The sequence below is a fragment of the Paroedura picta genome, chromosome 1 (genome assembly GCF_049243985.1).
Source record: "Paroedura picta isolate Pp20150507F chromosome 1, Ppicta_v3.0, whole genome shotgun sequence".
Taxonomy (NCBI): domain Eukaryota; kingdom Metazoa; phylum Chordata; class Lepidosauria; order Squamata; family Gekkonidae; genus Paroedura; species Paroedura picta.
Window position 1 is genome coordinate 129349181 of NC_135369.1, and position 26987 is coordinate 129376167.

Genomic DNA, 26987 nt, shown 5'->3' on the forward strand with positions numbered 1-26987 from the left:
GTTGCATTTCATAAATGTAATAGTTACAGATGTATTTGTTATGTATTGGGATTTTAATGGCTTATGTATACAGATATTAAGAAAGTACTTCAATATGAAAAAGGGGGGAAGGAGATGTGCATTAAATCTTGAATTTCCTGGCATGTTATTTTTTGATTTCACTGGCCACGTGTTAGTGGATTTGAGACTGTTCTTTGTGAACAGTATAGTTACGAATCTGAATGAGGAGGCTTTATGAGTATGAAAAACAGAATTGCAAATCTAGGCAAATTTCAAAATTGAGCCTAGTCTGGGAGGCAGGAAATTATTTAAACAATTTGATATCAGCTCTAACAGGTACTTTTAAATGTTTCTTTTATTTTAGAATTGAAGTAGTCTTCTCCTTTCCTCCACAGTCTCGGAGGCAAAAGGAATCTGGGACTAATGTACAGAGAAATCTTTTGGTTTCAGCATTCTATTAATGTAAATAGGTCTGTTTAGTTATTTCTCAGGAACACTTAATGAGTCTTTGGTATGTAATTCATTAGGACAAATACATGAGTTCATATGTCAAAATGTAGATTGCAGCACTCCAGCTCTTGGCATCCATTAAGTCCATAACTTGTTCACATTGACATGCATTGTTAATCAATACTTGAAATGCTCTAGATGTCAGTAATGTTCATATTTAGTGCAGCTGTTACAACAATATGAAAGTTGCTAGTAGAAATCTAGGCTAAATAATGCGTCTCAAGTCTTTTCGTTACCTCTAGGCTACAAGTTAATGGCTGTCTAACTTCACTGCCCCATTTCTCTTTAAGCACTAAGTCAAATAGGAAACTGCAAGGACACTGTACTGGTAGCATATTATGCTACCATTTTTGAAATATATATATGGATTTCTAAGGTTTAAAACAATCTTCTATGCATCTGGCTCTAGATTAACCAGATTTCTGCCTAACTGCAAAATGAGCAGGGTAGGTAAGGTAGGCAAAGGTATAATAAAAGAAAATGTGGTTTCCATCTAGCTCCTGAGCATGTGCTAGACTAATTTGAATTTTTGCTTGAGTGGAGGATGGAAGACTGTAAATCTTATAATTACTACCAGTGGGATATTTTCATTATAAATCTGCCTTTCTAGAAGTTTCAGATACAGTCTTTTTTATTTACAAGTTTTATGAAAGTGGTGTTCAGGCCATGTAACTTGTTGAATCCCATGTGTAAAGTGCTGTTAAGTCACACCCAATTTATGACAACCTCCATAGGGTTTTCAAGGCAAGAGACATTCAGAGGTGGTTAGCCATTGCCTGCCACTGCATAGCAACCCTAGACTTTCTTGGTGGATTCCCGTCCAAATACTAAGTAGGGCTGACCTTGCTTAGGTTTTAAGATCTGACAAGATGAGACTAGCCTGGTCTATCCGGGTCAAGGTGCCGAGCCCCTTAATTTGAATAAGAGTTGGTAATGAGACATAGGGTTCTTGTGACAAAGGGGAAAAAATAAGCTCAGAATTCTCTAAATTCTCTAAACTTTTGATTTCTACATAAGAGAGAACATATACACCAAAGGTCCTGAATGTAGTGGCTGTCAGCACCATTCCTGATGCCCATCAAGTATTTTGAGAAATTGAGTGGGCCTAAGTGGGGGTTTTGATTGGCCTGTGCATGTTTTTAAAAATATGGCTTTACTAGCGAACTAAAGCAACTGTCACCACAGCAAAAGGATCTTTACTGCATGACAGAAGGTACTCTGCAGCAGAGGTTTTATGGTTGCTTTATGGTTTTATTACAGCCTGAGGCTGTAATTTTGTGGCTGTGCCCACCATGCTTTGTCAGAATTTTAAAGGTGTCTGCGAGCTCAATAAAAGGATGGAAACCCCTCATATACACTGAGGTCATTATTGATTTTATTTATGCTATATATATAGGATACTTTTCTCACTGGGGCTCAAGGTGGATTAACACAGAGTGAGTTAATAAAATCAACAAGTTGAGATATAGGATTTGGGTTGTAGAACCAACCAGAAGTCTTAAGAACAGAACTGAAGTGAAGCATGAATGTTAACATGATACATACAAATGCTGAATTACACAATAGGATCTAGCTTGGTGTAGTTGTTAGAAGTGGTGACTTTTTATCTAGCGAGCCGGGTTTGATTCCCTGCTTCTCCTCCACATGCAGCCAGCTGGGTGACCTTGGGCTTTCCGCAGCACTGATAAACCTGTTCTGACCGAGCAGTAATATTAGGGTTCTCTCAACCTCCTGCCTCACAGGGTGTCTGTTGTGGGGAGAGGAAAGGGAAGGTGACTATAAGCTGCTTTGAGACTCCTGGTAGAGAAAAGAAATTTATAAAAAACAACTCTTCTTCATCTAACCCAGTGGTCCCCAACCCCTGGTACAGAGACTGGTACCGGTCTGTAGATCATTCGGTACCAGGCTGCGGCTCCTCCTCGTCCTCCTCCCTGGCTGCTGCCTTAGGGGCTGGCCTGCCACTCTGCCACCGGCTCACCTTTGGTGCTCTCCAGCGGCCGCCATAGCTGGGGCTCCCCCTCGGCATGGCACTGCACAGCTGCTCCTGGCAGTGCCCCCCCAGCGGGCGGTGGGCAGTCAGGGGCGCTAGCGGGAAAGCAAGTGGAGCAGGGGCTCAGGCGGCAGCGACATCCCTCGGCAAAAGACTACCCCCCCCACAGGCCTCAATAAAATTGTCAAGTATTGACTGGTTCCCAGTGATAAAAAGGTTGGGGACCACTGATATAACCCACAGCAAACTATTACCAAAAGTACAGACCACTGTCCCTAATAATTTATCCAAGTAACTGTGAAATCTTTTGTACAATACTACCATATTGCCTGTTTTGAAACACCCTTTCCTCTGTTTTAATTTTTGATGCATTTGCACTGCATTGAATTCTGGATGCAGACCCCAAATTTGGACTAGAGAGACCTGAGTTCAAACATTATTTGGCCATAAAGCTCATTGAGCATCCATAATCCAGTCACCCTCTGTCCAACCTAACTAAATAAGGGTTCTGAAGGAAAAGCTGTAATGGAGAACAATGCATACTATACAATTGATTGTAATATATGTTCTGCCTGACAGTGGTTCTCTAGGATTTTGGATACATTATCATCTACTGTTCCATATTTCTTAAAAATTTGAGAAGGTGGCAATTGAACTTGGAACCATTATCATAAGAGTGGCAGACTCTAATCTGGGGAGCCAAGTTTGATTCTCCAGTCCTCCATAGGAAGCCTGCTGGGTGACCTGGGGGGAAATCAGGTGACTGTAACAAGGAGATGCGGGGAAGGCAGTTATAAGCTGAAACTTCTTAGGGTAAAGAAAACCATGGTATAAAAGCCAAGTCTTCTTCATCTGCATGTAAAGCCATGACATCATTCAAAAATGTGATGGGGAAATGGTCACAAATATCTTACGAACTCATTGTCATTTCAAATTGTGTTTTGTCATGTAGTGTATGTAATTTCACTGCTCTGCCTTTTAACCAGACTCATAAGCATCAACCTTTTAGCCACACTTTATAGAGCTAATAGGCATATATATGTGTGTTATTACAGGTTCATCATCAAAAATCATGCGGTTAAATGAAGAGAACAATGACACAAGTGATATCTTAAAGGGAGGAAGCCTCAGTTCCTGTTGGGCATCAATTCCAGTTAAAGGAATTAATAACTTAGGAAACACGTGCTTCTTTAATGCTGTTATACAGGTAAGTCTTTAAAATGTGGGTCTCTGCTCCCAAGTATAGCTGTCTACAAATAAAGCTCAAGTGGCTTCACTCACTTAGCAGGGCTCTGTTTTTCCTTTGTTCTTCTGACTGATCCTGAGCTTTTTAACTTATAATGTATACACATTTTCATATATCATTTAGAGCAGGGGTCATCAACCCCCAGTCCGCAGCCCGGTGCTGGGCCGCAAAGGCCACGGTACCAGGCTGCCAGCAGCCGTGCCTACCTCCCCCCGCCCGCAGCGAGAAGGAAGGGAAGAGGCAGGCGCAGCCGCCGGCACGCCGGTGACACAAACACGCACGCGCAGTTGCCACGTATGTGCGTTAGCGCCACCTGGTGGCAAAACCGCGTATGCGCGGAAACTGCGCATGTGCATTTTCGCAGCACCCGGGCCGTCGGCTCTCTCCTCACCCCGGAGGCGGTCCCTGACCTGAGAAAGGTTGGGGACCGCTAATTTAGAGTATATCAGAGATCTTTCTTGCTTTCCAGATTAAGGCATTTTATGAGTTAACGCTATATGTTCTTCAAGGACACAAGACCAAAACTTGGAGCTTCCTGTCTCCTGAGTGGGAGTCAATGATTGGTTTAGTTCATTTTCTGCCTTACCGGAGCTGCAAGAGTTATAAAGATTCTAGCCTCATAGCAGACTTCATTAAAAGTCACATTATTCCAAATTTTAACTAAGAAATGCCTGTGTCTTGATAATATACCATGCAATTAACATATAACAGTGGTCCGCAACCTTTATTAGGCTGCAGACTGGTGTGTGTGGGGTGATCTGGCTGCCGTGCATGCGCATGGATGGCACTTTCGCGCATGCGTGGCGGGTCCGTGCACGCGTGTCTGCGCCATGTGCGGTTGCAAACACGCATGTGTGGACCTGCCACGCAGGTGTGAAAGTGCAGCGCATGCGCGTTTGCGGCCGTGCATGGCGCAAGCGTGCATGCACGTTTGCGCTGACGGCCCCGCTTCCCGCTCCCCCCCTCCCGCAAAAAAGCTTCCCGGTCCGCAAGCTTGCGGCCAGGGAAGTTTCTTACTGCGGTGGGGGGGGGCGGGGAGAGGGAGCCGCAGCCCGGTGGTTGGGGACCACCAACCTATAAATACTAGGAGTAATGTTTTCCATTGAGACAGGTAGCTGTGTTAGTCTGTCTGTAGCAGTAGAAAAGTAAAGTCCAATGGCACCTAAAAGACTAACAAGATTTGTGGCAGGATTTGAGCTTTCATAAATCACTGCTCTCTTCTTCAGAGACAGTTAGAATGTGAGTCCATCTGTCCTAGATATTGGAATGTAGAGTGATTTCAGATGCTGAATACCAATAGCAGATGAATGACAACAACAGACCTGATTGGATTAGGTGTGATATACAGAGGGGGAGTAGGTGTGGAGGAACCAGCATATTTAACCGCTCCTGCGGAGCGGATTAATTAAAGCCCTAAGGGCTATCGGGGAGGAGTTAGGACGGGCTTTGTCCGTGATAAAACCTCGAAGGGGTGAATCAAGAGCCCCCAGCAGCTTCCCGCCAAGCTCGCAGGGAGGACGCACTCGCCCTATGCCCCTTTTTACGCCCATTTTCATAATTTTTTTCCTAGTTGGTAATAAGACAGGAAACCTAGATGCAAATGGATGATTATCTTGAGTTTCTTTATCAGTTGCAATTCAGCAGTCTCTTTTTCCAATATCTCTTTAAAATTGCTTTGTAAAAAAATTGCTTTTGGAGCAAAGGAATTTCAAAGGTAGATTAAGAAGGACTGCAGCTGTTAATGGACCTTATCCACATGGACTTGATTGACACCTAGGTTTCCTGTCTCATTACCAATGCTGATTTCTCCACGCCTAATTCAGACATGCCTGCTATTGTCAGCATCTGAAATCATTCCACTTTTCAATATATAGGACAGAAACTCCCATTCCGGCTGTATCTGAATAGTGACTCACAAAAGCACATACACTGCCATAAATGTTGTTAGTCTTAGTTGCTATTGGACTTGCTCTTTTCCACTAAATGCTTTTGTAGGCATATGCAAATGCATTGCTCAGTTGCAGGTCCTTCTTTTATTCATGCCTACTTTATGCTAAAAAATAAAACTCTCTCTTTCATTCCCCGAATACAGGTTTCATACAAATAATTCTGTGAGCACAGAGTAATTTTATCATTTAAAAAATGTTCATGGTTCTTTAAGAACTAAAAGTAATTTCAGAAGCACTCGGTAATGTGGCATGGACAACTGCATTGAATGAATAATTTAAAAGTTTTACTTGGACATGTTCAACCTTATTAACTTGCTAGGAGGAGCATTCTATATTTTAACCATGGCTTCACTTCCTAATGACAATTATGCTTTCTAAAATACATATTCCCTTTCAGTAAGAGTTCATTATTATGTACATTTAGTTGATAAATATAAATTTAATTTTTCCTGTTTTCTCTAGAACTTGGCACAGACACACATGTTAAATGAACTAATGTGTGAAATAAAGGAAAAGGGGACAAAGTTGAAAATAGGTCAAAATCCAGTGTCCCAACTGGTAAGCATTTAGTGAAACTTGCAACCTGGGCTGAATCTGCACAGAGCTTTTATTCCACTCCCAGGTCGATTCTGTCCCTGCCATTTTGATTTGGGGCGATTTAATTTTTTTTTAATTTAAATTTTAAATCATGCAACAAGCATGATTGATCTGGAGTGACCCTGCCTTTCCTCCACAATATCCTGGAATGGATGTAACCCTCGATACTTGAAAAATTGGCATGCGTAAAGGTGCAGTGCTCTGCTTTTCCTGAACTAACTTGCTGCTTCAAGCCTCCAAAGCTGCAGAAAAGCCCTGATTGGCCATGGTGTCAGTTCAAAGGCTTCCTCGTTCCCAGGTTGCAAGGCTTCCCTTAAAGGGGAAGCCCTAACTTCTGTCAGCAGAGGCTCCAGAAGCCCTAATTTGTCTTGGCAGAGATTTATTGGATTTATTCCCCCTCCTCTGCTGTCTCCAATCCTCTCCCCCCTCTTCAAGAAAAGAAAAAGGCTCCTGCTGTGCTTGGGCCCCCCCTCCCCTTCTGAGCTTCCCTAATCACGTGCAGAACACTTTTCTGTTTCAATGGGGGGGGAGGGTTGAGGAAGACCTGAGTTCAAATCAATCTGAATTCAGCAGGATCGACAATGGAATAAACAAAGTTAAGTGCAGAATCAGCCCTTGTTGAAATAGTCAAGGATATCTTATTTGAGAAAATTATTTCCTACATACGGCAAACAATCATAATGCATATATTTTTTAAAATGTACTGCAGTTAATACACCTAATTTTGTATGTGTACAAAAGTCAAATGGTCATACAATTGCTTTTTTAATGCTGAATTAAAATAGAAATCTGATCTGAATCCTGTTCTGGAAAAGAAATTAACATTTTTTTCTCTCATTTCCAGTTTCAGTACACAAAGGTACTTGGTTTGTATTTGTTCTGTCTATACATCAAACCATATTTTGGTCGTCTTGGTCCTGTTAAATCACCAAATATCAGTCAAATATTAGCAGTCTTCTGTTCTGTTTGAGTGCAGAATATCTAGGTGATCTTTCTCCCCTTTGCGAATACGTTAAAAAGCCCTGAATTGTTTGCATGATGTTTGTTTGTTTTGTTGTTTAAGAAACTGCATCAACTGTTTGAATTGTAAATTAAAAATGTATTTTGATCTGAAATGTATTTTGATCCCATAGGATCCTTTAGTAGTCAGTCTCTCAAGTCCTGGATCACTGACTTCAGCGATGTTCCTGTTCCTTCACAGCATGAAAGAAGCTGGAAGGGGGCCCCTTTCTCCTAAAGTTCTTTTCAGCCAGCTCTGTCAAAAGTAAGAGTAACTTTGTCAGTAACAGGCTTCCCAAGTATTGTGCCTTAAACATGAAATAGTGCATGTAATTCCCAGCTCTTGATGGGATCCATTTAGCACCTTCAGCTACTGTCAAAAGTCTAGGTGTGATTGTGGAAGCCTCATCTGTGGAAGCCCAGGTCACATATATCACTCACTGGGCATTCTCCCATCTGTGCTAGGTATGTCACCTTGTACCCTACCTGTTGACATCCAATGTAGCTGTTGTGATCCATGCAACGATCACTCAGACTAGTCTTCTGTAACATGCTCTGCATAGGGCTGGCCTTGAAGGTGCTTTGGAATCTCCAACTGGCCAAGAATGCAACAGCTCGGGTTCTTCCTTCCTCATAGAAAACACATATTACACCTGTGCCCTCCCAGTCGCAGTGGCTCCATATTGGAGACCAAATCGGGTTCAAAGATTTTGACTAATGTTGAGGCCAGGAAATAACATCTTGGGATACTGGCCTCTGTGCCTGAAAACCTATCCATAGACAAAATACCCTTCCAAGCTCTGCTCAACCCCTCAGAGTGTAATGAAAGCAGGAGGCAGTTTTTATACATAAAATATTTTCTTGTTAATAACTGTTTTTAACTTTGTTGTTAACTGAGCTAAACAGGAGGTGGCAGTATACAAATGAAATGTTATTATTTATTTATTTATTTATTTATTTATTTATTTAACTTAAATAACATAACATAAAACTTTCCTAAGAAGTATTCTGTGGCTCAGTTGGAAAGCATTGTTTAAAAGGAAATGCAAGAATTAATCATTTTGATTTTGAGGATTTCCCCCTCTTTAATAGTTATGAGGGGCGGGGGAAGAAATTAATGATTCTTTCCATAGCAACTGTTTAGCGTCTGGTACTAATTCATCCACTGTTAATTTTGTTAGTGTTGCAGCTGTCAGACGTTTTGCTAAGACAGATTGTATGCATAGCTACAGGGCCCTTCTGTTTGTTTTCCACTATTCTGAATATTAGGGATGTGGACTTCTAACTTATCTAGAGACTTTATAGCTCATGCAACATTTATGTACCAAGAGGTCATAAATAATTCCTCTGTTATGGCTCAGTTATTTTATCAGTGGAAGAAATTGTGAAACCAGGTATTATGGCAGTAGTCATTGAATAGATTTTCAGATAATTAGGAAAGTGGAGGTTCTCTTCTGTTTCACATGACCACAAGCATGCTGTTGTTTATTCTTGTTCTCTAATATTGCTGGGGGATTGAGTCAATAATATCTTGGTAGTTGGTGATCTTTCTTTGAATTTTGATCATAGAAAAGGATTGACTTCTAAAGAAGAGAGTAAGCAATTAATGTGGGCAAGAAAAGAGAAACTTGTCTGATCTTCCTAATGGAAAATCCATTGGGACATATTTGATGCAAATATTCATCTGGATAAATATTTAGTATCAAAGAACTACAAGCATCTGTGGTTTGAGTGATTGTTTTCTTTGATCTTAATATAAAATAGTAGGAATTAATATTCCTGCTGGGATTTTTTTTGTTCTCACAATTATAGGACATTCTACAAATCTACAGCTACTTAATTTTCCAAGTGTTAATATTTGGGAGGGGAAGAACTGTAACATTTTCTGAATAAAGTATTTTAATAAGACTACAAAGGAATTAAACATTGTTTCATACTATAAGTAGATGTTACTTATTGCTGTTATACTTGAGATAACATTCTTTTTTTCCCTTTAGTTTTTTGGGATTGGATAACAAACTGTGCACTTCAGTTGCCTGTATGGTATCCAGTTCGGAAATGAATTTCCAACATACTTCTAGTTTATATGACAATAGAAAATAATTGATGATTGTTTAGTTTAATGTACTGAGACGTATTTGTGATCTAATTTTTTTTTAATCACACATTATTCAGTGACTTAAGAGTCAAATTCTGGTGGAAATGCTTGCATGGAGACAGTCTCAGGTTCAATCTCTTCCATTAAAGAACCTTGGGTAGTTGGACTGGGGTGATCCTTCCTGGAAATGCCAGAGAGCTGTTGCTGGTCTGAGTAGACAATACTGGTGTGAGTGACTATATAAGGCAGCATGTGATTATCTCCATCATTTACAATACAGGCAGATGTTTGATCAGCCTTTTACATGAAAAAAATTCCCCTCCACAAAAATTGTTGAAAAGCCCATGGGCAAGAAGAGAAGGTTTATTCTTGGAGTCCAATTTCTCTCCAGCAGGATACTAAACCTCTGGAACATTGCATTAGTCACATCTCACTTTAATATCTTATAGAAACTAAATGAACTTTGGATAATTCAAACATCTTATTTATATAAATTTACATTTTAATTAGAAATAAGTGCAAGGTGTATAGGTACTGCAATTGTATGGAGTGCAGTGTGCACTGTGGTTTCAAACAGTGGCTGTTTCCACATCTGTATTCCACCTTATTCCAATTTTATCTTTCCTCCAGATGGATCAAGGCAGCATACAGTGTGTTTGGAATTGCCATCACTTTCCTACATGGTTTTACAAAGAATCCAGATATTGTAACTGCCAAACTGAGGCAATCAAGTGCATTTTGTCTCTCTGTCTTTCTCAGACCTGACTTGTAGTGATTTATTTTTGGATTTGAATGTAATCTCTGCTTGCCTCTCCAGTGTGGACTGGCAAACCACTATTTATGCACCTGGAAAAAGGTGTGGTGTTGTGCTGGTGACTTACTGCTTTCAGTTACTTTGTGTGCAACAATATTACAGCAAAATAAAGAACAAATTATAGGATTGCAAAGAGGAAAGAAGACTGAATAAGGGTGAAAGATTGTTTGCAGTACTGCAGAGTGCCAGGAGGAAGATAGTTTAGTTCAACTTACTCTTTAGAAAACTGTATGGGGTTGAAAAATTTTGGGATTTTAATGGATACTGCAGTATAAGTGCAGTTATAATTCCCATTTAAGATGACTACAGAAGATCAATCCCTTAGCAGTATAAAGGTGATATTGTGTCAAAGCTATGTTCCAGATAATGCTGGAGTCTTTAGAAATTATTCAGAGGAAAGTTTGATAGTAGCAATCAGACTGCTACAACTTCCAGGTGGCACATGCTCTATTGCTGCAGGATAGTGGTTAGCTGTAACAGACACCAGTTTCTTATCTGAATCAAGTGTTTGAACTTAGTATTCACATTAGAACATGCCCTGACTCCTAATTACCTACTTGACAGGCCAATAGACATTTTTCAGATTTGGGGGGGCTCAAATGCAAGGTTTAGTTTCGGTCATGTGGGCAGATCATGGTCCACTTCATGGCTGTGTTCACAGTTTCAGTTTATTGCAGGAAGAGACCATTAAATATCAGATATCAAATACAGACAAAACTATCAAAGATCCATCTAAAAAGTTTAAAATCACACAAAATAATATAAAATTAAAGCATTAAACATCCTAATACGCCCCAACCACTGTTGCCGTCATTTATCTTGTTTTGGGCTCCACACAAATAAGCATAACATTTGGCCATGACTTGAGCAATACAGATTTCCATAATTTAGTAGTTTGTCTAAACAAATTATTATTATTATTATTATTATTATTATTATTATTATTATTATTATTATTATTATTATTAAATTTATATCCTGCCTCCTCCCGGAGGCAGAAAATCTTTTCTGAGCAGCCATAGAGTTTATCCAGTAGTAGGGGCCCTTAAATCTTTATAGTGGGGACAGCCAAGGAGAACATTCTTTCCCATTGTTCGAGGGCATAGTCTTTCTATGTAAGTCATGGCTGTGCATTTCTGGACCAAAACCAAGATTTATCCAGCATAAATTTTAATGAATGGCATAATCTGCTAAGGGTTTATTATGCAGGAGGACTTTTATTTAATCTAGTCAGGAATATTTTAGTTTATGAATCTTAGGAACATGCTTAATGTTTTGGGCTGTTTTAGTTTGGTATGATAGGCAATGAGAAGATGGTATTTTCTTTTCACTCTAAAAGGTGTCTTTGTTAAACTACCATGTAACATTTTCTTCAGAGTCTCTAAAGCCACAGTGTTGTTTTGGCAGTATGCCAGTTTATCAGTTTCAGAACACTTGATTAAAGAATGTTTAATTGATTAATCATTTAACGAGACTTGAGACTATACATGAAAGATCAATTAAACATTATTTTTATACTTAGTTTTACTAGTATTTGGTGTTCTGCAAAGCATAAAAGATGTTTCTGAATCATGGTGGGATTAATCACTGTTTATACAACAAAAACAAGCCAAGGTTATTAAAATCAATGAAGTTTGAATTAAGAAAACTTGCCCAATGTTTACTTATTTAAACTGTAAAATTTTCCACCAAGATAAGCATTAAGAGAAAAAACTTGAATAGGTTTGACATAGCTGTCACAGTTGTCCTTCACTACTTATGGCCATTAACAGGAGTTCAACCTGTTCTGTCATTTATACTGCTGACACTGTACAACAGGTTGTAGCGCATTGGCACTGGCTTCCATATGTCAGCACATCTGTGAGCGGTCAGTTCAACCAACCATCTTAGAGTCTTTCACTTTCGCCATGGATCTTGCTTGAAGCATATTTTCAAGGATACAAGAATGCACATCTTTTAGTTGTCAAATCTGAGCATATCAGTGTGGATTAGTGCTTCCGTCTTCCCTAGCTTTCTCTCTCTCACCCATGCCAGCGGTTTTGTTTGTAAAACTATGTACGGATTTTCCCCTTCCCTAATAGTTTTTCAGATTGCATTGGAAGTTTATAAATTATCTTTAGTTTTTATGTTAACAAACATTATTAGGGTGTATTGTTCATAGGGCCTTAGCTGACTATTTAAGCATTACATTGATTATTGATCTTTTTATATAGCATCTTTTGAAACAGGCTTTCTTTTGCCACTGTACATTTTCAAATGGTAAGTAATGTTTAATTGTATTTCTCCAGCAAGTAGCAGTTGTATTCCTATTATAAGGCAGGCCGTGAGAATATTTAGGCAAATAGTAATGAAGGAGTAGGGGCCAGCAATACTTGTGTGGAGTATTTTATTGGTAGATAGCCAGTTCAATTTACTGAATTACCCCCGCCTCCCTCTGACCTGCAGTGGCTTCCCCAACTGCTCTCCTGACCGAAGTGGTGGGGTAGTGGCAGCTCCTCTCTTGTCTAGATCATGTGGTAGAGATGGCTCCTCCTCCCCTGCCAACCTGTCTTCGGATGGAAGGGTCTTATGGTTATCCTCCTGTCTGCCTCCAGTGTCGCTGCCTCACCAACTGGGGGGAAGCAGTGGTGTTATCCAAAATGCTTAATTTGTGGAGGAAATTAGCTTACTGAGAGGAGGGGTTAACAGATCTTTTACTGTGTGTAGACAGGAGTTCACTTTCTTTAGAAATGCCTTAACATGAACAAAGTTTTTTTTTTTAATGATGCTTTTCTCTACCAGGAGTCTCAAAGTGGCTTCCTTTTCCTCTCCCCACAACAGACACCCTGTTAGGCGGGTGAGGCTGAGAGTGCCCAAATAGTAATGCTCGGTCAGAACAGCTCTTTCAGTGCTGTGATGAGCCCAAGGTCACTCTGTTGGCTGCATGTGCGGGAGGGAGGAATCAAACCTGGCTTGCCTGATTAGAAGCCGCCGCTCTTAACTACTACACCAAGCTGGCTCTGATTTGTTATCCTCCTGTCTGCCTCCAGTGTCGCTGCCTCACCAACTGGGGGGAAGCAGTGGTGTTATCCAAAATGCTTAATTTGTGGAGGAAATTAGCTTACTGAGAGGAGAGGTTAACAGATCTTTTACTGTGTGTAGGCAGGAGTCCACTTTCTTTAGAAATGCCTTAACATGAACAGACGAAGGGTTTTTTATGATGCTGGACTGGTACTGGATAAAAGAAAGCTTGGTTAGTTTTGGGGGAGGCTGTTCCTTTTCTATGGACATTCTAATGGTGTGGCTGGAAGAGCCAATGATCCTCATTTTTGGTCCTCATAACTGCACATTTAGCTTAAGTCTGTTGAAATATGAATGGGGGGGGGAGGGATCTAGTGATCTCAGGCCCGATGGAGTTCCAGCCTGATTTCCTCGTCCGAGAGATGATTCCAAGGACTTTCCATATTAAGCAATTGCCAGTCTCATCCCAGCGTGTACCATATTGCACAGTGCCAAATATGTGCTAGGTAAGCGGAGGTGCATCCTGGAAGCCTACCTTCTATCATGGGGGCCTTTGCCAGGGTCACAATGGCTACAACTTCTTTTTGGTCATGGGAGGGAGTGTGGGGGGGGGCAGTGGGTGTTTTTAGGCTGGTTGGTCTCAAGCAAATGCCTGGTGAAGGAATTCCCTTTTGCAGACCCTTAGAAATTGTGAGAGTTCAGACAGGGCCCTGATCTCTTCAGGGAGTTCATTCCACCAGGTGGGGGCCAGGACAGAGAAGGCTCTGTCCCTTGTTGTGGTCCGACGCGCTTCTCTGGGTCCAGCGATCTGCAGCCAGTTGGAGGTGGCAGAGTGTAAGGCTCTTTTTTTGGGGGGGGGTTGTATAGGCAGGAAAGAGGTCAGATACACTGGGCTCAGACAACGTATGGTCCTAAAAATGATTTCCAAAACCATTAGGTTAATCCAGAATTCAACTGGGAGCCAGCTGAGTTGTTGGATTATAGCCTGGATGTGGAATCTCCATGGTATATTAGTGAGAATCCTGACCATGGCGATCTACGCCAGCTGGATCAAGGATAAGGGTAGGCCTGCATAGAGTGAGTTACAGAAGTCCATTCTAGAGGTGATCATTGCATAGATTACTGTGGCTAGGTGTTCCAGGGTCAAGTAGGGTGCTAGTAGTTTGGCTTGGTGGAGGTGGTGAAATGCCAGCTGTGCTACCATTGTGACCTTTGGACCTTCTGTGTCCAAAGTTGGAGGAAGGTCATGGCGGAGAGTCAAAATTTGGTCTGCAAAGTGACTGGCAAATGGCTCACAGCTCATGTCCAATTGGCTATTTTGCCACTCTTCATTGAGGGCGGTAAGGGATTGGACTGTCCTGAATAATTGTTCTGGGCATAAGTGTGCACACGTGATACTGGTCAAGTAAAAGTTGCATTTCGCTGACTTCACTGCCCACTCATAGGCTCTTAGCTTCATTCTATAAGATGCTTTCAGTTCTTCCTCACCAGTCTTCCTCCAAACTCGCTCTAGTCATCTCAGTTCCCATTTCTTCCTGCAGAGCTCCTTGGTATACCAGGGGGCCTGCTTGAGATGGGGGTGGAGAGGACATCTGGGAGCTATCTCATCAATGGCAGTCAGCATTCTGACATGCCAGTCATTGACCAAGGTATCTTGAGATGCATTAGGAGCATGGTACACCAGCCAGATGGTCACATTCTCGGTTGTGCTCCGCCTGAGGCTAACACATTCAATTCCTAGGATTGTCGGTGCAGGGAGAGCCCTGAAGAAGATGTTATCATGTATCAAGATTGCCACTCCCCCTTCCCGCCCCACAGTCTGCAACTGATGGCAGGGGCCAGCTCTTTAAGGGTGACTGTTTTGCCAACCCTGGACCAAGTTTCTGTCATGCATGCCAGGTCTACCACCTGCTCTGCGAAATACGCTTGTAGAATGGAGGCTTTGTTGTTGATCGACCTGGCGTTGCACAGCATCAGTGTTGGAGGTGGGTTGTTCACCTTTGCCTCCACCGTAGTTGCCCAAGAGATGGGGTAGTGATTAGAAAGTTATATTTTCCCTCTTACATTCAATATTTTCTGTACATATGAATGCCATTAGTCTTGACTGAAAAGGCCTTGTCTGGGCAAATGACAAATGCAATAACTGAAAGTAGGACAAGTTTCTGACATACGTTGAAAACTCCTCTGTTGTGCTGACTGGTCAGAACATCCTTAGGCTACACGTGAAAAGTGGACTCCTTCTAATTTTCTCAAAGGATGGAACTGAGGAATGCAGGAAATAGTCCTAGTGTGTAGGTTTTATTAACTTTTTCCCTAAGCTCTGTTCTGTCAATTATACTTTGTTCTGAATACTAAACAGGGTTGACAACAGTTGTGCCTGTGCCCCACTCCTCTTCTCAGGGTGGAGAAGTTATGGCTTTGACATTTGCTGGTATTTACAAGCAACTTTCATTTTCAGCTTCAAATACAGTAGTAATAGCCCAGATTTTAAAGGCAGGTTATAAAAACATGTCATATTTCCAGCTGTAAGATAGTGTCTGCTTTGAAAGTGGTAAAACTGAAAATAAGCCTCTATACATTATGTTGAAGATTTTAAACTTTAAATCAGTGTTTAGAATGTTTTTGACACAGACCTGAAACTTTGCTTTTAGGTTCTTCTTTAAATATACATATGTGCATTTTTTTCACTGCGTAGCTAGCATACAGTTTTAGGCCTGAAGGATAACTTGTAAATTAATGACTTTATGTCCAAAACAAATCCTGAGAATAAATGGAATGGAGTTTGCAACAATTATTATAAAGGATGCTCAGGCATCATTCCTTTAGAGCAGTGGTCCTCAACCTTTTTATCACCGGGGACCGGTCAACGCCTGACAATTTTACTGAGGCCCGGGGGAGGGGGGTAGCCTTTGTTGAGGGACATCACCACCTGAGCCCCTGCTCCACTTGCTTTCCCACCAGTGCCCCTGACTTCCCACCACCTGCTGGGAGGCGCTACCAGCGCAATGACACGCCGAGGGGGAGCCCCAGCCATGGTGGCCACTGGAGTGCAGCAAAGGTGAGCTGGCGGCAAAGTGGCAGGGCAGCCCCCGAGGCAGGAGCCGGGGAGGACGAGAAGGAGCTGCGGTCCGGTACCGACAGGTCCACGGTCCGGGACCGGTCCCCGGACCAGGGGTTGGGGAACACTGCTTTAGAGAATGCAGATCAGAAATTTTATCGAAGTAATGTGTTGGCCTATGTAATATCATCGGTATAAAATGGCTGTACCCTACAGCAGAGGTAGTCAGCCTGTGGTCCTCCTTTGCTGGCAGGGGCTCCTGGGAATTGTAGTCCATGAACATCTGGAGGACCACAGGTTGACTACCACTGCCCTACAGCATCTGAATTAAGTCTGGAATTCAGTTATATTTGCTTTCCTCATTTTGTGGCAAAACTGTAAAATTTTACCTTATTTCTTAAAGTCAACTTAGGCAGAATAGAAATGAAATGTATGCTTATATAGGTTAGATTTCTGTGGAATATGCCAGTGTACTTAATATTTGTTTAATCCGATTTAGATTTAGCAGATTATTTTTAATTAAAAGTTTTAACATTGACTGCTTATTTGCTGGGAAATACAGGATTTCACTTAGAACCCAAAACGAAACAGAAACCTCAACGTCTTCCTTAGAGATTGAGGATTGTTCCCTGCAGAGGTTGAATGTTGCAATCAGTTACCAAGCACTGCTGTGATTTAGCAATTAATGCATTGTTTTAGAGGTTTAAAGAGAGTTTAATCTTTATGTGGCAGTTTAATGTCATTCACCAGTGGGTTGTACAAGTATACAGATATTTGTATCTGTATCAGCCACTTTTGGCCTAAAAGTAACAAAGAGAACATTTGGAGTCAATCTTTACTTTTCATGTGTAGCTGGCTATTTGCATTTTTGACATACAAGAACTTGTTGGGAACATCTTATTCCCCTTTCCCTAGTTTCCGTTTTTCCTTCCCTGAAAGCTCCTGTAGCTTCTCCTCTTTTCCTGCCTCCTCTTCAGACAACTTACTTTATCTATGCCTCCATCTTCAATTTTCCTTCCTTCCCGATGCTGGGACTTCATAGTGTCAGTCATCAGGGAAGCCGAGTTGCACAAGAGACAACATGCAAGAACTTGTGGGAGGAGACCACATTTCCCCTGTATCACCTTCCCCTCAGTGTTTCCTCTTTCCCTCCTCCTGGCAATACTTGCAGGAATCCTAGCCTCACTGTGGCTCCCAGATTTTGTGCCCATCCTGGCTCTGTAGGCTACTAATTGCAACTCTCAGGTTTACTCCTGGCCTTCTAGACTGGGCCTGGCTCAGCTCTCTGGCTCCACCACCATTGCCACACATGGGCTTGCTGCAGCTTCTGGCCTCTGGGCCTGGTGTGGCTTCTTGCTTCCTCACACTGTTGCTATGGCTTGGCCCAGCACAGCTTCTGGCCTCTGCTGAGGGACCTGGCCTGACTCAATGGCTCATGTACCATCAGTACCCTGGCACTGCTGCAGGTCCTGGCCACTGCTGCATGGCATGGAGAGGCTACAATTCCCCACACTGTTGCTACTGCTGTTCCCAGCTTCTGACAGTAGCAGAGGAGGTAGGTATCTGCACATGTGCAGGAAATGCTTGTCTTTTGAGAATGTGTCCTGGGGCCTGTATTGTTCAACATATTTATAAATCATTTGGATGAGGGATTAGAGGGGGTACTTAATAAATTTGCAGACGATGCTAAACTGGGAGGGGTAGCAAACGCAACAGGAGACAGAATCAAAATACAGGATGATCTTGATAGGCTCGAGAAATGGGCTAAACTGAATAAAATGAAGTTCAATACAGACAAATGTAAATTTCTGCATTTAGGTAGGAAAAACCAAATGCACCAATATATGATGGGGGAGACTTGCCTTGGCAGTGGTATGTGTGAAAAGGATCTAGGAGTCTTAGTAGATCACACATTGAACATGAGTCAGCAGTGTGACTCGGTGGCTAAAAAGGCAAATAGGATTTTGGGCTGTATCAAACGGAGTATCGTGTCCAGATCATAGGAGGTGATGGTACCGCTTTAATCGGCTCTGGTTCGGCCTCTCCTGATGTACTGTGTTCAGTTTTGGGCACCACAGTTGATGTAGACAAACTGGAGTGTGTCCAGAGGAAGGCTACAAAGACGGTGAGGGGTTTGGAGAGCAAGGTGTATGAAGAAAGGTTGGGGGAGCTTGGTCTGTTTAGCCTAGAGAAGAGATGACTGAGAGGAGACCTGATAACCATCTTCAGGTATTTAAAAGGCTGTCATATAGAGGATGGAGCAGAGTTATTTTCTCTTGCCCCAGAGGGACAGACCAGAACTAATGGGATGAAATTAATTCAAAAGAAATTCAGTCTAAACTTCAGGAAGAAGTTCCTGACAGTTAGAGCAGTTTCTCAGTGGAACAGGCTTCCTCAGGAGGTGGTGGGTTCTCCATCTTTGGAAATTTTTAAACATAGGCTAGATAGCCATCAGATGGAGAGGCTGATTCTGTGAAGGCTTAAGGGGGTGGCAGGTTACAGTGGATGAGCAATTGGGATGTGAGTGTCCTGCATAGTGCAGGGGGTTGGACTCGATGACCCATGAGGTCCCTTCCAACTCTATTATTCTATGATTCAAGCTCCTGACGGGCTGCTGTACGTAATCCCAGAGGGCATTCAGTTTGGTGGACTGCAAATGATACTTGTCTGTGTTCAACAAGTGAACGCAAGCTAGCAGTAGGCTATACAAGCAGACTGAAAGGGGAGAGATCATTTTTCAACAGTCAGACAGACAATTATACCAGAGGCTGATTCTGTGAAGGTTCAAGGGGGAGGCAGGTTATGGTAGATAAGAAATTGGGTGGTGAGTGTCCTGCATAGTGCTGGGGGTTGGATTGGATGACGCAGGAAGTCTATGGTTCCAACTCTATGGTTCTATGAAACTCCCCATATGTGTTTTTTAAAATGTCTTCACATTTTCCTGCAACCTGCGGCATTCTCCAAGTTTGCAGAAGTATCAGTTTTCTGTCTTTTATGTCCCATGCAGATTTACGTATCCTCAGATGATGGGGTATAAGATTATTTATTTATTGCATTAATATCAGGTAGTGCCCATAATTTGAGAAACTTTATTAATATCACTGGTATCACAGTGTTGTACATAATACTCTTCAGCGTTTAGCCTAGAACTTACTATAGTAGACATGTCTGAAAGAGAAAGCGAGAGGGGGGAAAGAGTATGTGGATAAGGCAAACTTTTTAGAATACAGGATGCATTGTACAGGTGGTAGTCTTGCATATAGCACAGAGATGTAATCTAATCCAGTGGTCCCCAACCTGCGGGCTGCGGCCCGGCGCCAGGCCGCAAAGGCCATGGCACCGGGCCGCGGCTCCCTCTCTCCGCCCCCCCCCGCAGTAAAAAACTTCCCAGGCCGCAAGCTTGCGGCCCGGGAAGCTTCTTACTGCGGGAGGGCGGGGAGAGGGAATCAGGGCGTGGGTGCGGTCCCCGCGGGCGCAGCCCGATGCCCTGCCGGTCCCCAGCCTAATAAAGGTTGGGGACCACTGATCTAATCTATTATTTTTTAATCTTGGAGCATATGAAAAAGAAGTGGACTGCGCAAGCCCCACACCCTCTTGTTCCGAGAGCTCAAAAAGGCCCCACATCCATTCCAGTTCTCCACCTGACTCCTCTACTCATGGGGGTGTGCCGACTTCTCTCTGGGAAGTAACTGCTGGCAGCAACAAATCTGAAAGTGTGTCTCCTGCTAGATGGATTTGTACCTCTACAAATGCCTCTCTGCATGGCTGTTGAAAGGCTTTGCCTAGTTGCTGCATCTTCCACTTCAACATGCTAGCTAGTATGTGCGTTGACTTACTGCATTTTTGCACTTTGGAGCTATTTGTTTATAGGTTGATGAGGCATACCTGTGGTTCAGATTTTATAAACCATTTTGAAATGTCTGTTTATCCTTGAATAGAGTCAATGTCATTTGTGTTTGTGAGGTATATTTTCTTAATCTATTGGTTCTCCTTAAAAGAAAGAGGACAGTTAGTATGTTGGAGGCAGATTCCAAGTTTAAACTGGATAAAAACATCTTCCCCTTAAACCACTTTCCATTAGATTTCAGTGAAGAGTGGAGATAGGAATGCTTGACTAAGCACTCCTATCTTACCTCACTCCTCACACCCAACACATCAGGAAAAATCTCCCTTTTGCTGCCCAGTTCCGACTGACAGAAGAAGCATGCTTTAACAGCCACTGTATGGGCACTTCTACTGCCATCTGTGCTCTGCACTAGCCACCTGCCCTGGATGTTAGAAAACAACATGAGCTTGCTTTTCTACTTTTTCTGCTTTACTTGGCAAAGGCACTAGAATTAGTTGCCCTCAGTTTTGTGGCCTCTCATTCTTCAATACAGGAAGCTCGGGTAACTAGCATTAGCACAGGGCTTTTAAACCCAGAATCCATAGTCTTGGTAGGCTGTTCCTCTGGAGTCCCAGAGTATCAGTATTACTCCTCAACATCCTGTCATGGTAGAAGAGGAAAAGCAGCCTTTACTAATCATAGATAACCCAGGGGCTCTCCTTACCCTTCCATTCTTAGGGTCAGTAGGAAATACTGCTCCCTTTCCACTAGTTTCCAAGTATAGCATTCCTTTCCTGTGATGTCAAGTGGAACTTACTAGATGTCACTAGACTAGAAAATTGGGCAGAAGTCCACACAGGCCACATTCACATACGGAAACAGGTACAGAAAGCATAGCAAGTCCCATTATTACAGCTGCTTCTGCATTCACCACCTGTGCTGAGCAGATATGTCTACAACAGTATCTTATCAGATCAACCAGGAGAGAGAGGGATCCCAAACCCTGGAAGTGATCTTATAAACAGATGAAACTATGCTTTTATGGGATGAGGCAAATCCACAAAACCTCTGGAATCCTGGTTAGTATTTATTTTTCAATTCATGTTGCCCTTTCCCAAGAATTAAATCAGAGATTGGCTCATTGGATCCCTCTTTGTCTTGCGCTCCCAGGGATGCTTCCTGCATTCTGAAACAACCCAGGTTCTATCCTCTGTGAATTCAAGGGAGGATAAGGCTAGAGCAGAATGCAGATGAGAGGCCTCCTGGGTAACTATGTATGCCACGTCAGGCTCCATGACGGAAGAAACATGGAAATGTTTTCTTTCCTAATTAAAGTATTCTAGTGTTTGCTTTGTGATGATGGCCAGACAGTGGAACTTTTATAGGCAGTGAGATTAGCCTGTCATCATGATGAGAGGGGTGGGGGAAAGAAGGATGTACATTTGAGGAGCCCTGTGGTCTACACTGATTTTGTGTGAGAAGAGGGGATGCACTGTTTCCATGAAGCTTCAATTAGAATCACAGGTCTCTCGCTACACTGTTGGTCACAAGTGCATTGCTCCACTTTTTTGGACACGGGAGAATAGTAATCAGACCCTTGTATGGGAGAAAGTACACTAGTGCTCAAAGACACCATTGTGATGGAGCTTAAACTTGCTTCCTATCCCTGGACCCCCTCTCTCTTCTGGGTGATCTGAGGATTGCATTTTAACATTTCTCAGATTGCAACCTTTTGAGAACTAAGCCAGCCTTATCGGTGCTGATGCACTCTTACACTTGCATATCTTTATTTCATGATGTGGTTTTTCTTTTTGCCTACGTTTGATGGAAACTATTAGCTATTGCATACAGTAGTATTTTGATGATTGATCAATAGATAAGATGTCTGTTCTTCCAGGGACTTACCCTATTTCTTTTCTAATACTGTAGGGCACCTCGATTTAAAGGATTTCAACAACAGGACAGCCAAGAAGTTCTTCATTATTTGCTGGATGCAATGAGAATAGAGGAAACAAAGGTGAGGCATTTGCATACTAGTTATGTGTTGCTTGAACAGTCTAGTAGAATTAATTTTGGGGTCTCCAATAGGCTTCTTTAGAAGTAGACACAACCTGTTTCAAGGCTGGGACAATTACCCATACCCTCAGGAATGCATTAACCACCTCTTGTACCCACTCAGCCAGGCCCACCTCCCAGCAATTTCCCCCCCTGCCATCACCACCATGGAGTATGCTTTAAAATGAGTATTCACTTGTGTCTTGCCAGGTCAAAGTGGCAAATGGTTCTTTTATTAAGATTTGAAAGCAATAAGCACACTGGTGTAGAGGTAGATGAGTTGGGGTTTTATTTAGTATAATTAGCAGGCAATTGCAACACAAATTTTCACCGTTTCATCAATCAGCATCAAATCCAATCCCACCCTTTCATACTCACCTAATAAGCAGTTTCTAATTTTCTAATCAGCCACTGGGAGCCTGGGCAGCAGCAGAAATTGTGACCCCTGGCCAGGGATGTATAGCATCTGGGCCCGACCTATACAGAGCTCCCAGTGTTCGACTAACAACTAGTTTTCAAACTACAACTAAAAACCCCAAACAGGCGGGGGGGGGTCTCTTACTTCCCAATACGTCATATTAGGAGTATTTTTCATAAGGAAAACAGAGGCCCATTATGTCTCCCAATTATAACACTCCACCTGTTGTTAACAAGCTGAGATCATGTGAATCTTCACCCAGCTTCCTGTGTCCAAGTTCAAAAGGTTGAGATAAGCATGTTTACATATGAGCAATACTCGCAACTTACAGCTGCGTTTCAGCAAGAAAATTAAAAGCAAGGCCTGCTTCTAGACCAGGGGTAGTCAAACTGCGGCCCTCCAGATGTCCATGGACTACAATTTCCATTAGCCCCTGCCAGCAAATGCTGGCAGGGGCTCATGGGAATTGTAGTCCACGGACATCTGGAGGGCCGCAGTTTGACTACCCCTGGTCTAGACCCATACAAAATGGAAGGAACAAAGCTATGTGATGTGAGAAAGGACAAAGGCCTGTCACTAACTCCTCGTAACAATATCTTCCGTGTGATTTTCCCATACAACTTGTATCCTATTGTACTCATCTGACGTCTTCTATGCTGTCATTCTGTCTTTTTATCACTTGTATCCTCTCAGTAAACTAAGGGACTGTTTGGGCTCTAACACTTGAGAGAGGGCCCCTGGGAACAATTGTATCAAAGGCCTGGGTCATTTTCTAATTCTAAATTTCAACTGGGGAGTTAACAAGAACACAAACCATACTGAGGAAAATTCCCTAGAGCCATCAAAAAGTCATCTGGATCCACTTGGTTTAGGAGGTGGATCATTTTAATCCCTAATTCCTGTGGTTATCCCCGTACATCTAAATCTGAGCAAATGGTGATCTGTCAATGACAAAGGAAATGTGATCAACTCCTTCACTTTCACATAGCATTCATTCCCTTTAGAACAAGAATAATAATATTTTTTTTCAAAACAAATAAAAATAAAATAATTAAAAAGGGAAGAAATTCCCCCAAATGTTGCCTGCAGTTGTGCTTGTGGGGAAGCAGATGTGAGTGTGCAACAGGCAGCCAAACAAGATTCTCCTCCCTGTTACTGTTCCTGAGGAGAGGAGCCTGAGCTGTCTTAACTTCATCAGCTAGGCCCACAGAAGCAGCAGATTTTAGGGTGAAGGGCAGGCAGAGTAGTGGAGATGGGTGGGTGGAAGAGCAGGGATGGGTGCAAACTGGGAAAATCCAGTTTGGAATATGTCCCCAACCCAGTTGCTCTGCTGAACCAAATTAGTTTGAGAATAGGGGGCACCCCTCTCTCCAGGGTTGTAGAGGCTCCCCCTCACACACATGCACTGTTGTCTCGTATCTTTACGCCAGAGTTTCTGGGTGGGTTTCATTTTCTGGATCTTTCTGAGCCATGCTCAAAAGCTTAGGGATTGCTTTGGAGATCACATGCATGCTGAACATTGCCTCCTGAGCCTTGATCCAGCCAGAATTCTACACGGGTTTTGACTCATCATATGGTTTGCACCCATTGCTATGAGAGAGTGAATAAATAGTACAGCAGCAGAGCTCTGCTGCCACTGCGATCTGGCTCCTTCATTTGAATTTTGTAAGTTCCCATTTGTTCTATCTATGTTGTTGTTGTTAGGTGTGATGTCGTGTCCGACCCATCGCAACCCCATGGACAATGATCCTCCAGGCCTTCCTGTCCTCTACCATTCCCCGGTGTCCATTTAAGTTTGCACCTACTGCTTCAGTGACACCATCCAGCCATCTCATTCGCTGTCATCCCCTTCTTCTTTTCCCTCAATCGCTTCCAGCATTAGGCTCTTCTCCAAGGAGTCCTACCTTCTCATGAGGTGGCCAAAGTATTTGAGTTTCATCTTCAGGATCTGGCCTTCTAAGGAGCACTCAGGGCTGATCTCCTCTAGGACTGATCGGTTTGTTCGCCTTGCAGTCTAAGGGACTCGCAAGAGTCTTCTCCAGCACCAGAGTTCAAAAGCCTCAATTCTTTGGTGCTCGGCTTTCCTTATGGTCCAGCTTTCACAGCCATACATTGCAACTGGGAAGACCATACCCTTGACTAGACGCACTTTTGTTAGTTCTTTTAAGGGAATGATGGCTGTTGTGTTTTCCATTATACTGTCACAGGTTTGGCTTTAAAGTCAACTCAGAAGATCCAGCTGGTACAGAACATTATAGCTCAGTTACTATCAGGAGCTTGGTGGAGCATGCATATCACACCCATTCCTAAAAGAAGAAGAGTTGGTTCTTATATGCCACTTTTCTCTACCCAAAGGAGTCTCAAAGTGGCTTACAGTTGCCTTCCCTTTCCTCTCCCCACAACAGACACCCTGTGAGGTGGGTGAGACTGAGAGAGCCCTGACATCACTGCTCGGTCAGAACAGCTTTATCAGTGCTGTGGCGAGCCCAAGGTCACCCAGGTGGCTGCATGTGGGGGAGTGCAGAATTGAACCCGGTTTGCCAGATTAGAAATCCGCACTCCTAACTACTACACCAAACTGGCTCTCACAGGATATCTGTTGTGGGGAGAGGAACGCGAATGTAAGCCTCCTTGAGACTCCTTCGGGTTGAGAAAAGTGGCATATAAGAACAACTCTTCTTCTTCTTCTTCTATGCTTCACCAGCACAGCTTCACCCATCTGAGCAAAGCCTTCTTAAAATTTCACCCTATAAATGGGTAAGATTGGCAGCTCCCTGTATACATGAATTCTCGGTTGTAGCTTCCACCTTGTGCATTGGCTTGCCTGAGCAGGTTAGGAGTCCTTGTGCACTTCACAAAATGTACAAAACAGAAATGCTCATGAGGATTATTTTTACAAAGGGATTAGAATTATAGGATAATGGATTCAGAAAGCTCTTCATAAAGGAATGGAATGGTTGTCTAACCTAATGCTTTTTAATGTATGTATTATTGTGCCTCTAACACGTTGTCTTCTGTGTCTCTAATCCACTCTCTACATTCCTTCCACTGTATCATACTTTTAGCAGATTTGCTTGCCTTGCAGTGTTGTTTATTGGCTGTTTTATACCGCTTGCATTTAAAAAAATATTTTGTAATCTGTCTTGAGTCTTCGTGAGAAAGGCAGATATAAATAAAGTAACTTTCATTAAAATTTATATTGGAGAGAATTTAAGTCACAAAAATGATTTAATAAGGAAATATTTAATAAGAAAATTAAAAAAATGTTTCATAAGAAAACTATATAATATTTGTTTTATAAGAAAATTAATGTATTTAATTTATTCATTCAATTTATATACTGCCCCTCACAAATTAATACATGGAGTTACCCCCTTAGTTGAAAGTTCCTTTTAATATTTGTTACTTCATCTGAAGTCAATAATTCTGTGTTCTACCCTTAATAAAATGGTGAAGGAGAACCTAAATTGAGTGGTCTTTTCCCCACTCCCCTTCTCTGGTCTCATTTCCATTTGTGGAGAAACAGAGGTTGATGCCACCCTTGACTGTGATTAAGTCCAAGCTTTATCATAATGGTAATGGTTTTGCCATAATTACTGTGATTTTATCACCTCAGGCTTCACAGCAAGCAACATTACTAGTAAAAGCTGTTGGGTTCCCCCTCCCATTTGTCTCTCTTTTCGGGTCTGTAAACGGTATGACAAACAAAGTGTGTCAGATCTGTGGATCTGGTCAATCTTGTGAGCATTAACAGTTGTGCTGGTCCGAAACAAACGGGAGCTACATTGTCTGTCATGGGAACACCACAGCTGTTAATCGTGCTATTGTTAAGAGTGTCACTACCATGTGGGTTTTTTTAATTGGAGGAAGCCTACAGCAATGTGTCTGCCACCAGAATCCTTTAAAATGATTAGAGGCCTTTGCATTTTCAAGCTACTTTTAAATATGTTTGCTGTGAGTGTAGGTAACAGTAGCTTTGCAAAGTTTGAAAGTGGTCACTTTTTCAAATCTTTGTTGGTCTTAAAGGTGCTACTGGACTCTGATTTTCTAGCTATAGTAAGCTTTTTTGTTTAACGATATAAATAACCCCCCATCCTATGATAATCTGTTTGATCCCTTTGGGTATTTTAAAATATAAATAATAAATAAAACAACAATAATAAAAAAATTAAAGCTCTTTCGAAAGCCAAAGAGGGTATAGTGCGGCATAATTTCAAAATTTTCATTCTGTGAAGAGTGTTCTAACTTGCCTTAGTTGTTGTTTAAGCTGATTGTCCACTTCTAATTTGGGAATGGAGTTGTTTTAATGCATGTTGCATTTTATACCTGCATTATTCTAAATCATCTTAATGTATGTGTGAACCTTTTAAAATAGAAATGGTTGCTACAACAGTCAAAGCTGCAGTGTTACTCCCTTGTAACATTGT

The 26987-nt window shown here is 42.2% G+C and overlaps 1 protein-coding gene across 4 annotated transcripts in view; it reads left to right on the forward strand.

The window, feature by feature from the left end:
* The window catches only part of USP45 (ubiquitin specific peptidase 45), a 72977-nt gene that overhangs the window by 24980 nt on the left and 21010 nt on the right, over window positions 1-26987 (forward strand). For all 4 annotated transcript variants that reach the window (XM_077303615.1, XM_077303597.1, XM_077303607.1 and 1 more), the window contains exons 6-9: window positions 3556-3707; window positions 6158-6253; window positions 7426-7556; window positions 22017-22104. In XM_077303615.1, coding sequence (XP_077159730.1) covers window positions 3556-3707; window positions 6158-6253; window positions 7426-7556; window positions 22017-22104 — 467 coding nt within the window. The remainder of the gene's footprint in view (window positions 1-3555; window positions 3708-6157; window positions 6254-7425; window positions 7557-22016; window positions 22105-26987) is intronic.